Genomic DNA, 13,794 nt, shown 5'->3' on the forward strand with positions numbered 1-13,794 from the left:
AATATCACTGAATCCCACAATTGTTTGCTCTCGTATGGTCGCTTTCAGTGTGTCAACGGAAAAAAAAAATAGAGGTTGAAATACTAGGTACTTCATCAATTTTGGGTTTTATTAGGCTGAATTACTCGACTTCTTATCAAATTTGGTTTGATTTTCTCCTAAATTCTCTTTCATTTTTAATTTAGGATTGCTCAAGGTACGGATCTATGCATTTCTTAGTTTTTTCCATTTGTGTATTTGTTTGTATTAACTAATGCGTTTGTCAAAAGTGCACATTGAAAGATGTTGAATTTTTTTTCAAATGGGTTTGTGTAATATTAGTCAAAAAAATGATTCTTCAAGAAACCCATGTTGTTTCTTTGTTGTCACTCCCTCTTCTCTACCAATTCTATTCTCTTATAGAATAAAAAAATCTCAGTAGTATATTGACTCTGTATCTGCTTCTGTTTTATTTTTAATAGTTGTTTTATTAAAATGCGTTGACTTTTGAGGATGATGGCTCTTTTGAGGATGAATTTTTTTTTCAAAAAAAAAAAGGTAAGCGAGTCAGGGAATTCAAAGTTTGTACCACGACACACTCTTTCGAATTGTTTGCACACCACCACAAGCCTTGTAGGTCATCTTTTTAATATACATGTGTCTTTCATTTGCTCTCAACTATGTCTGAGGCTCACAATTTAGCTACAAGTCATTGCTGTTTCATTTTCCTCACTGCTCAAGTAGGGGAAAGCTTTATATTAGCCACCTCTTTGAACCAAAGGAGATTGAAGGCTTGCAGGTTGCTATAGCTACTGTCATGACAATTTATATCTCATGTAGTTTTCAAAGATATGTTTTGGAGACTAATGTTCACATTTCTAATGCTTGCTGTTGTTTATGAACTTTTTTGGTATAATTGCTTCTTTTTCCTATTTTTGGCATGTATAGTGTTAGATATATGCATATGCATTGTTGGTTATCCTTCTCTTTCTAACTACAAAGTTTTGCGCCATTCATTGTGGTAGTTATCTTTTGTGATAAAAAGTGACTCGGGATTATAAAATTTAGTAGCGCGTTGTTCAATTTCTAGTGTATGGCATCCAACCTTCAGTCATTTATTTTCCTGTCGTTTCATTGACTTTTCCTCCTATAATGTCTGTTTTTTCTCCTTACTGTGGCTCCTAAGAAAGCCTTCATTCGTTGTGGTAGTTATCTTTTTTGATAAAAAGTGACTCAGGATTACAAAATTTAGTATCGCGTTGGTTCATTTTTTAGCGTCTGGCATCCAACCTTCAGTCATTTATTTTCCTGTCTCTTCATCAACTTTTCCTCCTATAATGTCTATTTTTTTCCTTAGTTTGGCTCCTGAGAAAGCCTTTTGTGGAAACTCTTCTGTTGGAGGAGAAATCAGTGTAAATTTTAAGCTGAAATTGATTATCTGAAGCATATTTAGTTATTTACAGACCACAAATGTTTTACTTTTTTTTCCCAGGGCTTTGCTGTGGGTTTAGCTTGCTGGATTTGGTGCACTGATTGAGGAGAAGTGAAATCAAATATATGAAGCACAGGCAGCGTACACATGAATGACATCTGAAACCTGAACCTCGTGGTTGTTTACAAAGGTCGTGCTCCCTACCCCTATCTAACACTTCTCCTCCATGTTTCAAAGGTCTCTTCTCTTTGTTTTGATTTCTCCATACATCATTTATTTGGCACTATCACAGTGAAGGATTCCCACACTTATCATCTATGTTTCAAAGGTATCTCTTCTCTATATTTTGATTTCTGCATTCCTCATCTTTAGAACTATTAAATAAAGTGAGGGAAATCCAAATGGGGGTTCCATTTCTAAAGTCGATTTCTCAGATTCGCTGATTTCAACAGGTCGACGCTTCTCCAAGAAAGGTCATATGATCTCTCCTTTCATTCTTCCCTTTGAGGTAATTCTATATTTAATTTTTGTTTTTCTTGGATTCACTGATTTCAGTTTTCAACAAATTAAGTCAAATTTCAATTTTAAATTTATAAGAAGCTCATAACAGAAACGAGTTGGTGTTTCAATTTCTTTTCAAGCTGAACATTTGAGCTTATAAAGTGTACTTTGAAAATATTATGTTTATTCTTGAAATTCATTCTACTTTTGAGATGTGTTTGCTGTTCTTTGAGTAGATATTGAACAAAAGAACAGTTAGGCTACGGAAAAGGAATGACATGTTTCGGATGTCAGGACTGGGGATATTGTGGAGATTAAATTGGTAATTACTTTACTCTCTTTATTAAATATACCTATTATTGCAAATCCTCTTGAGATTAGTTTGTTTGGTTGACAAAATGCCAGCGTCCACACCACCATTTGGATCCGAAGAATTGTTGTTGGCATAGCGGTTCAAATTGTCTTCCCTCTGCAAGTATTACCCTCCCATCATTTCTAAAGCTTAGGTCATGACTATTTGTTTTAGCTAGCTAGAAAAAATAATAGCTAAGTTATCTTTGGCCAAATAATGTTGTATGATGAATTATGTGATCATGTAAATTTGTGCCGCTGGACATGGAAAAGGCCAGTCTAGTGATGCCATGGCAATGAATACTTATGTGTTTGAAAAGAAAATTTAATGATAGTTGCTTATGAATATGTATGATCATGGAGGAATGTGAAATATGCGTGTTGCTCTCGAATCATTAACTCTCGGCTCTTTTATTTGTGATACTGTTTTGATCAATATATGATACTGTTTATGCATGCAATGTGTTATTGTTCTTGTATGTGATACTGTTTTGATCAATATTTGATAGTGTTTATGCATGTAATTTGTTATTGTTCTTGTATGTGATACTGTTTTGATCCATATATGATACTGTTTATGCATGCACGTTTATTCCAACACATGGAAAAGAGAGTTGAGTGAAAATTCACTTTAAGGAGATTCGCGTTAGCGTACCTCGCTCCCTCATCTAATTTCGGGTTTTGGTATTTTAATTCCAGTTTTTATTCTTGTATGTGATACTGTTTTGATCAATATATGATACTGTTTAGGCATGCAATTTGTTATTGTTCTTGTATGTGATACTGTTTTGATCAATATATGATAATGTTTATGCATGCAATGTGTTATTGTTCTTGTATATGATACTGTTTTGATCCATATATGATACTGTTTATGCATGCAATTTGTTATTGTTATTGCTATTAATTAATTAATTAATTTGTTATTGCATGCATAGATAATATCATATATTGATCAAAAAAGTATCACATACAAGAATAAATGTGTCTCGTCAGGAGATGTATGAATGACCCTCATTAGGTCCAATAAACTCAACACATTGAAGTGGGCCACGCCACTGCCCATTGGTCAGTAAATGAACTTGGCCTAGAGATATGCAAATGGGCCTCGTCTGGTCCCGTGAACCCATGGTCCACTGAATGCTAATTGGACTGACACCAAAGTCCATTACAGATTTTCTCTAGAATTATTTCGATCTCTGTATACATAATTGATGTGCATCATCTTGTGTGTATCACCTTGATAAATAGAGTTCGAATCTCCTCCAGTTTCAAAAAAAAAAAGATATTATAGAAGTCACCTCGTGAACCAAACCACAACATGAAAATTATGACCTTTTATGGCTGATATTTTAGAACACATAAGAAGATAGATAGACCACATAATATATAGATGACCTTTTATTATTTTTATTTTTTATTTGTATTTTTTATTTTTTTTCATTTTTTACTTCTGGTCTATTTGATTCCCAAAAGTTTAATGAATTATAAATGGAACATGCCCGATCATAATCACCAAATAACATTTCGATACTCAAACAATTGATGTAAATTACAACACAGTGATTTCGGGAGGAAATATAGAACGTCTACACTTAATAAATGCTTCTAGTTGTTCTGTGTACGGCGTAACCCATACAGCTGCGCAGTCGTACCTGTATCTAAACCATTGAACCATAATGGGAGGCATCGGGTAACCGTTTGTCAAGGCAACTTGGACAAAGTGATTATTGTTAACGAACCCGATAGTAATAATAACGTGTTCATGCGGCGGTGGCGGCATTAATCGTAGTGGCAAAAATGTCAAGCACTGTTCAGAACTAAGAAGATGTAATATGACATTGTATCTTGAAGCAATCAAGTGACCCATGTCTGACATTGTCATCCAGTTCTGAAGTGGTGCCGGTCTATCTGATTCCCAGAAGTTTAGTGAGTTGCAAATGCATGTACGTGTCTGTCCAGGCAGATATGAACATCTCCTTATATGGCGTCAACCATACATCTTTAATATAATTTATGACTTTGGAGTAGTTTTGTAAAACCATCTCAAGAGCAGATAAATTTTACACATACACATTCTCGGTTTCTGATTCAATTAATGTGTGCCACATGGAGTAGAATGAATCCCAAGATTCCTTGTCTCTAAATGATTTTTTACAGTGAGATATAACAGCTCTGTCGATGTGCCATCTACAAAGCAGTCTCATCGACTCAGGAAATACTTTGGCACACGACCTCATCAATGTCAACTCTCTATCAGTGACAATAACGGTAGGAAAAGTGGATTCATCCATTATTGACCGCAGACAATTCAGCGCCCAAGTATAATTGTCCTCTTTTTCTGATTGCAAGAAAACAAATCCTACACAAAATGTCATCTTCGTTGAAGTCATGCCCACAATCTCAAATAGAGGCATCTTGAACCTGTTAGTTTTATATGTAGCTGTTGGGTCTAAATTAACCTTACTAGCAAGTGTACTAGTCGGCGACTACAGCACAATGATAAGCAAGGGTCGAATCCACAGGGACGGTGTTATATCTAATCCAAATTTATACTTGTATTTACGTATGGACAATGCAAACAAAAGTAAAGTTCAACTCAAGATTGTTTGGTTGGGTAATTAAACTAAAACAAGCAAATAGTAAAGTATTTTTGGTATTTTCTTTGAATAAGGATGTAACTAATGCAAATGAGATAAACACCAAGGCTTTGGAATCCCCCTTGGGAAATAACTTGCGATGACACAAATTCACACACACATTTGCTAATTCGGGCATAACAAATCCGTACCTAAGTCGGTTTTAGCGCACCTAAGCCAAATCTCCCTAAAATCGATTACTAGCCATCTTATTGGTCTAGGTCGGATATTCCTAAATACATTCTAGCCATCTTATTGGTCTAAACATGCATAGGAATTCATGGAGTTCTATGGAGATTAGGATTCATACAAATTGTCACCTAATTAAAGGGAGACACATTCATAATCAAGTGTTTCAAGAAGCATAATCTACTTGACATATTATTGTCTAAGCAAATTCTCCAAACAATTTCATCCAAAAACCTAAAGTGTTGGCCAAACACCACAAGCATGAAGAAATTGTAATCAAACATAGAAACACAAGATTTATACCCAAATCAACTCATATGTATGTAAATCAAGTCATAAACAAAGTCATCAAACCCAAGGCTTCATCCTAGCCTTGGCACAAGAGGTTTAGTTACACATAATGAGAGGAAAACACAAAAGGAGAGATGAGAAAATCATGAATAAACCCAATTAGTTGAGTAGATCCAAGTTGAGCTGAAGAATCTCTCCTCCTAGCTCCAAGAGTCGCCTCTCCCTCTGCTTTCGCTCCCCAGAAATTCAGTTCTAGGTCTAAAAACTCCCGCAGCTCGGACAAATCGCGACTTAAAACACCCCAGAAAATTGCTTTTCACGCCTAGGCGCGTTGTTTTCACGCCTAGGCGCACCACGCCTAGGCGCAATCCTAGGCGTGCACAACTTAAAATTCAAATCCAACTCTCTGGACTGGGCGTGCAGGAGTGATCCTGGGCGTGCACAATTTGTGCGCCTAGGTGCGCCACGCCTAGGCGCGTTACCCCTAGGCACATGATTCAAATGACCATAACTTCTCCATATGACCATACCTAAGTCGGTTTTAGCGCACCTAAGCCAAATCTCCCTAAAATCGATTACTAGCCATCTTATTGGTCTAGGTCGGATATTCCTAAATACATTCTAGCCATCTTATTGGTCTAAACATGCATAGAAATTCATGGAGTTCTATGGAGATTAGGATTCATACAAATTGTCACCTAATTAAAGGGAGACACATTCATAATCAAGTGTTTCAAGAAGCATAATCTACTTGACATATTATTGTCTAAGCAAATTCTCCAAACAATTTCATCCAAAAACCTAAAGTGTTGGCCAAACACCACAAGCATGAAGAAATTGTAATCAAACATAGAAACACAAGATTTATACCCAAATCAACTCATATGTATGTAAATCAAGTCATAAACAAAGTCATCAAACCCAAGGCTTCATCCTAGCCTTGGCACAAGAGGTTTAGTTACACATAATGAGAGGAAAACGCAAGAGAATAGATGAGAAAGGCATGAATAAACCCAATGAGTTGAGTAGATCCAAGTGGAGTTGAAGAATCTCTCCTCCTAGCTCCAAGAATCACCTTCCCCCTCTGTTTTCGCTCTCCAGAAATCTGTTCTAGGTCTCCCAACTCCCGCAGCTCGGACAAATCGCGACTTAAAACACCCCAGAAAATTGCTTTTCACGCCTAGGCGCGTTGTTTTCACGCCTAGGCGCACCACGCCTAGGCGCAATCCTAGGCGTGCACAACTTAAAATTCAAGTCCAACTCTCTGGACTGGGCGTGCAGGAGTGATCCTGGGCGTGCACAAGGCGCGCGCCTAGGCGCGTTACCCCTAGGCACATGATTCAAATGACCATAACTTCTCCATATGACCTCTGATTTGCATGATTTTAGATTCTACGGAAAGCTTGAGATGTCGAGTTTCCAATGCCTTTTGTTGCGCTCAATTACAATAACGTGACAGAAAGTTATGACTATTTGAACACACGAAGGTCGGTGGACATTTTCTTCAATTCAGCCCTTTTTCCGTCGCTTTTCATCCAAACCGCAATCAACCTATCAAAATACAAATCAACACATAAATACACTCATTATTTATCAAAAGAAAGCTTAAGAGGGGATATTTCTATCAAAAATAATAGGTATTATCATACCTATCAGTAGCATCCATCAATAACACATGTGGGAATGCACGCAATAGTTCTATAGAACCTGGATGTGCAAAGAATAATTCTTCAAGCTCATTAGTCTGAGCATTGCTTCGATTAAAGAAAACGTACTCGTACTGGTGTAGGAATGACATAAGTTGTTGTATTTGGGATTTACCAGCTTTCTATGCAGTTCGAAACTTCTGGCGTGCATTGTATATAGTTTTAATGGTGGACACGTTGTTCGGATCCCTGTTCTTTAACGTGTATAAGATGTTTCGTGGCTTCACCAAATTCTTTGACATATCCACCAAAATTTCATTTTCAGCCGTAGAAAGCCTACCGGCATATGAATGGCCCTCCATATATAATGCCGCGAAATGGTTATGCACTCCACATACTACTCTTACCATCCAATCATCATTTGTCTTCAATTTCATCCCTTTCACTCTAAATGGACAATCTCGTTTTTTTGTACCAGTTAACCTTGTGGAGTTTTTCTTACTTTTGTAGGTGCCACCACGATTACATTGTAACAATAATCTGTGTCTCCTCCCAAACCCACCAATCTCTTACCTTTCCGTAACAATAACAAAACCCAAATTACGTCCAGTATTCTGCACCTATTCAATTAACGATTGACGCGAATTGAATATCTGAGAATGTATTAATTTTGTTAATTTTTAACAGTTGCAATAACAATAACAAATTGCATGCATAAACAGTATCATTCATAAACAGTATCATTCATAAACAATATCATGCATAAAAATATCTTCCATAAACAGTATCATTCATAAACATTATCTTTCTTCATGAACATTATCATGCATAAACAGTATCTTTCATAAACAGTATCATGCATAAAGAGTATCTTTCATAAACAATATCTTTCATAAACAATATCATGCGTAAACAGTATCTTTCATAAACAGTATCATGCATAAACAATATCTATCATAAACAGTATCTTTCATAAACATTATCTTTCATAAACATTATCATGCATACAGTATCTTTCATAAACAGTATCTTTCATAAACAGTATCATGCATAAACAGTATCTTTCATAAACAGTATCTTTCATAAACAATATCATGCGTAAACAGTATCTTTCATAAACAGTATCACGCATAAACAGTATCTTTCATAAACAAAAGTCATTTCATGTCATTTCATGAGGGGTGAAATAAGTAAAAGTATAATAGCAAGGCCGTAATTCTAAACGGGGTTTACCTGACGGGTTATTCATATATCTTGAAGTGATGTTGGACTAGGCTTCCTCTATTTGGGCCGAACGAACATGGGCTGCATCATTTCATCTGCTCCTTGCGACTTTACGATTAAAGTAACGCCCTGATCTTGCGAAGCGAAACCCTAGCACGCTCTCCCTATCATTCTGCCGTCCTTTTTCAGAATCAGAAGCCGTCTTCCCTCCGTTGCGACGTTGCGTGCGACTGATCTTGGTTAGTATTAATATTCTCAAGGTATTTATTTGTTCTCTGTAGGCTTCTTTTTATTATATACGAGCCTTTTATTAGTTTTGGATCGTTATTGGTGACTTGCGCTCTGATTTTGGTTACTGTCGTGTTTGGGTTTGATCAAGTTTTTTAATTGAAATTTCTTCCATCTATTTTTAATGATTTCGCGTTTATTTACCCTGAAAATTTAAAATTACCGTCTTCCTTACAGAATGATATGAGATAATTTTCAGATATTACCGTCTTCCTGACAGAATGATATGAAATGATTGTATCTGAAAAAATTTCGAGGGAGTAGTATAAAAGAGGGTTAAGATGAGAAATTCCGATAATTTTCCATGATGGCTGGAGGTTGCGAAGTTGGATTAATGCATTATGTCTGTTTAGGGTATTCAGATAGAAATCTGACGGATCTGTTTATGGCAATCTCTTTAATGCACTCTGCCTTCTGCGTTGCTTCTGGTTTCCTACAGTTTTCGCAATGCCATCTGTTATGGGTTTTGATTTGGTTTTCACATGCATGATTTTTCTGGCTTGTAAGGGATATCAATAGCCTCTTAGAGTAGGCTAATATTGTATGTTATCAGTTTTAGTTTTTGGCTTTTGTATTTCGGCCTTTTCAGGTTTCAAGTGCTTTGCTTTGTCATCTGTTTGAGTGGTTTCCTTTAAACGACTACATGTCCTTGAATTTTGATTTGTTTTCCAGTTGGTTGTCTTGGTTTATTTTTTCTGTCAACCGTCTCACTGAAAATGAATCTCTCTTTATTGAGAAGATTTTATAAATTGGCATATTTTGAATTGTATATAATACCACAGATTTGTAGAGTGGGATTTCTCCATCATCTTTTCATCATTTTAGCTCTGTTTGTTTTGAGTCTTAGTATTCAGTTACATAAATTAAAGCCTTTGCATTTGAGATTTCTCACAAAATGTGTTTCTTTTCGCCCATCTTGGATTACAGCTTGAAATGAGGTTTAGTTATGATTTTGAGGTTGAAAGTTGCATCAAGCAGGAAATCGAAGCTCTTGTATATCGTGTTCGCGGCAGAGGAGAAGTTTTCAAAACTTGTCACGTTCAGAGGTTTGAAACTTTTGAGCAAGCAGAAGTGGTGAAAAGGGCTTTAAGGAGATATATTTTCGCATATGCTCCTCGCCCGCTGGGTCCCTTTCGAGTGAAATCAGAATATTCTTTGTGTTATCTTGGTTTAGTCACAGAAGGGTGTCCCTTGAAAACATCCATATCCAAAGGCAAACTCAGTGGACCAAATACTTTATTCATATCAGAATATCATAAATCTGTGATAAGGTTAGTTGTATTGCATTACTTTTGCTTGATCATCTTCTCTTAATTTGGTTCTCTTAATAATTTCTCTTTTCTTTCCCCTCATGTTTAGGTGTTTAATTTCATCTGCTTTGCTCCTGTTGACATCACATGTAAGCTGTCGTTATGAGCTTGACTATATTTTCGTGGAGGAGGTGGATTATCTGTATTCCCATAACATTTTTGTCATTGATTTGTTGGCTAAGTTCGTGAGATTTGATGTACAAGGTCAGTTGTTTCTAACATCTCTAGTCGTTTTTGATGGTCTTATGTGCAAGCTTTTAACGAGGTGGGTGCAGATAAGTATCAAATTGATGAGCTTATGATACGCATAAAGTTGAAGACTCTTTTGCTGGAGATCATGAGTCTATCTCGTATTGGGGCTGGTCCAGAAGCAGAATTTGACCTTTTCTTGAAGACTTTCACTGATAGTTGTCGAAATCTGGAATTAAGTTGTAACCGTAACATCGAACGATATACAACTAGGTAAGTAAAACGATCTGAATTGTATTAAAAATCATTTTTTGCTTATGATTTTATGAATTGATCGTCAGCCTCATGTAAAGTCTGATTTTTTTTAATGGAAAAAAGTTTTATTCAAGCACCAAGAGGGTGTTCCTAGTAAAATCCCGATTTTAACGATCTTGCTTTCACCGTGAAGTAACTCTAATTGACTAGAATGAACTTTGAAATTTAGCTTAATAGTTTCTGCAATCAAAACAGTGCAAGAGGTTGGTAAATGTTTTTTTTGGAAATAATTCAAGTCACTTAAAAAAAAGATTTTATAAGTATTCTGCTTGCCGTGGCTTCAGATTAAATGATGATGGTATGGTGCAATAAAAGGGTGAGCAGTAGATGATTCTATGGGATGTGTGCTTCCTTTTCTCTCCTCGAGATCTGTATTCTCTTTTTTGGGCAGATTTTAGCAATTACTGGATAATCATGTCCTTTTGATGTTCTAAGAAGTGCGTGAGATTATCGAAGTTAAATATTTCGCCTCTGGTTAATTGATTTGCTTTGTGGTTTGTTCATGTGTCAGAAATATCCTTAAAATTGCTGTTTTTTTTTTCTTTGACACTATCAAAACCTCCAATGTTGCTTTTGAGCCCTGTCTGGTGTATGTTTCTCTCTTTCTTCTTGTCATTTTAGATATTTCCTTTCAACAATCCTATATATTTTTTAGTTGCTTAAAACTTGGGCATTCATCATTGAATTGCAGACTTCCTACTGAATGGTATTACAATGTGGTGTTTGCATCGAAGGTTGAGCGCATGGAATTGATTGAGCGCTTATATGAACTCTTTGATGGATCTGAAAAATATGTTGTTTATTGTGAGGAGACTAAAGATGCTTTTGGGAAGGATTGGGATAAAAAACTGTTAAGTCTATATTATCAATTAATGGCAGATGAGAGCTGGAAGAGAGATGGTTCGAACAATTTTATAAAGAAAAAAGACATGTCCTTTTGGGGGGAAAATGCGGAAGATGTCGAGATGAAGCGTTGCATTGCAAGCATAAGAGAAATGTACCGCAGTTTTGTGAACTTTGAAGAACGCCATGAGGTAAATGTCTTCTTTTAGGACACTAACTTTTACTCGTCTTAACCTCAATCTCATTTCTGATGGTTTTTTTTTATGTCGCAGGAAACTGAATTGAAAAGGGTTGACATGCTTGTGGAGTTCGTGCATGAAATATTCCCATGTCACATTGCCGCGTTAGCTCGAGGGGCATCTATAATGAAGTGGCCTTTACCTACTCTGGATTTTGAAACATCTGCAATGCACTGGCCTATATCTGGCAGAGTTGAAGCAAGTTTTCTAGTCTAGATTGAAGATTCCAAATTTAATACGAAAACTTGTGTTGAATCTGCAGCTAAGTTATGATTTGGCTCCTCTCCTTTGTGGATCTTGATGTATTTTGTTATTCTTCTTCTGCTTCCTAGTTACCTTACGACGCATTAGCCATGGCAAACAATATTTGAATCAAGATGTTTGTGTATTTTCGCTAGTCAACCTCATATGTTGTCTATCTTTTTGGGTAACAGGGTCACTGGTTACCCAAAGATCTTAGCATTGCGCAGTTGCAAGATTACTGGGCTCTTTGGGAACCAAAAATCATCATGGTTATCTTACCAGTACCACCCTTGGTACTGCAACCAGAGACATCCCAACTTGAATTAAAATGAAGAAATTGGATTCGGCTTTTCCTCAATCAAGTGACCAAAACAGTGAAACACCAAGAGGTTCGAAACCAAATAGAGCAAAATAAGTGATTACATTAAAAACCATATAAAGGAACAAATCAAGTAATACAACAGATTAGTCTGATACAAGTATACATCATATCTATGTACTCTATTAATAGAATCAGCCTCTCTGCAATTATATTATGTAAATATAAGGTTTGCATGCGTACATACTATCTATTATTCCTGACCCTTACCCACAATGGGAGTCTTTAATATGGGCTGATGCAAACTAACTTGAGAAATCACAACTCAGCTAGTAAAACATGGAAGAAGACAAAGAAACTAGAGAATCACTCTCTGATTTTGATTTAACAAGGAATCACTCCTCCAAAAGAAATATTCTTCTCAATACAAAATAAGCTAATCAAACTAAAACGACTTTGGCTCCTTTAAATATGAGTCTGAACATAATCAATATTATTACGTCTACATTATTATGGTAGCTAGACTTTAGCCTCTAATAGTTTCCTTGATTTTTGCCATTGACTTTCATGATTCCTTCTTTGGTCTTCAACGATTCCAACTTAACTAAAGCCCTAATTCATTCTATAATATTCATAGAATCTTGCTGCATTTGTGATTTCCAATCTTCTCTTAATTTAGGGCCCACTATTCTTGCATCAATTCTTGCACCAATTCTTCTATTGCATCATTCCCGCCGACCCACAAAAATTCGACTCCGTCGAATGGATTCACAGTTGGAGTTGCTTCGCTTGACCAATATGAAAACAAAATTTTACAAGTTTGTAGTTGCATTGGCTCCCCAGAAATCATGGTTCTTCTTGTCATCAAATGGCCATCACTAGGGTCAAAAACAAAAGTATTTAGCCTACCAATGTAACCGATCCTCTTGTTATATGAAAATTTTGACACTGTATCCAGCTTGTGTAGAATTCCATAAGTGTTGACTATCACTAAAATATGGAATTTCCAGCACATTCTAATGCCCTCATCATGGGATGTAAATATTTGTAAAAGTTGAGGCTTCAATGCAAGACCTTTGTATTGCCATAAGTATTCTGTCAAAGAAATTCCAGCATATATCACCTGGTCATATGCCCACTGCAAGAAGGATGCGTATATTGCACGGAAAAGCTTGATGCCTTCATATGCCAACCCTGTAATAAAAGTAGTGGCATGTTGTTTCGCAATCGCAACGTCGTCAAAGCATCTTGTGAGGAAGTGATATGATATAAGGATGACTATCATATCAGCATTCTGGTACCTTTTAAATTTCCTTCCCACAGTCATTCCTAAGGTGGCAGAGATGCTAGTTGAGCTATGACCGGCACCAAAACCATCATATTCACAGATTTCATTTGGCCTTTTCCCTGGCTGTAACACAGTTGCAAGACTTCTTTCATTAGAGGGGGAATCTTTTAGGTATAACTTCTCAGCAACAATTTGAAACCAACCACCTGGATCAAAGATGAACATGTTCTCCGCCCATTCAGCTAGTTTTTGATGTAGAGCATTCACTTTACTACCATCTCTATCATACCCCTGAAGCTCAGGTAAAACATAACCTTTCCTCGTGTTGTCAATATCCGATAAGGCTTTAATAAAATCGTCATTTGGTAGGAAAATGATATCAGCCAATTCAGGGAAATATTTGCTTTCTTTACCGCTATCTTCTATACCAAGAAAATCATAAGTGGATAAAGAGTCAAGCTTTGAGTTTAAAATTGTTACCTCTGTTGTTGACCCACCCTCAACATTC

At 36.3% G+C, this 13,794-nt stretch overlaps 1 protein-coding gene across 3 annotated transcripts in view; it reads left to right on the forward strand.

Moving 5' to 3' along the window:
- LOC119985752 overlaps window positions 1-11,838 on the forward strand; it is a 31,675-nt gene extending 19,837 nt beyond the window's left edge. The window contains exons 1-6 of one of the 3 annotated variants that reach the window (XM_038830129.1): window positions 8,335-8,491; window positions 9,468-9,811; window positions 9,900-10,054; window positions 10,126-10,312; window positions 11,046-11,388; window positions 11,470-11,838. In XM_038830129.1, coding sequence (XP_038686057.1) covers window positions 9,474-9,811; window positions 9,900-10,054; window positions 10,126-10,312; window positions 11,046-11,388; window positions 11,470-11,652 — 1,206 coding nt within the window. In that variant the 5' untranslated portion in view covers window positions 8,335-8,491; window positions 9,468-9,473 and the 3' untranslated portion in view covers window positions 11,653-11,838. Of the gene's footprint in view, window positions 1-8,334; window positions 8,513-9,423; window positions 9,812-9,899; window positions 10,055-10,125; window positions 10,313-11,045; window positions 11,389-11,469 lie in introns of those variants that run through there. The other 2 variants (XM_038830127.1, XM_038830130.1) reach the window with 2 other exon arrangements.
- Window positions 11,839-13,794: the final 1,956 nt, after the last annotated feature.

The sequence above is a fragment of the Tripterygium wilfordii genome, chromosome 19, assembly GCF_013401445.1.
Source record: "Tripterygium wilfordii isolate XIE 37 chromosome 19, ASM1340144v1, whole genome shotgun sequence".
Taxonomy (NCBI): Eukaryota; Viridiplantae; Streptophyta; class Magnoliopsida; order Celastrales; family Celastraceae; genus Tripterygium; species Tripterygium wilfordii.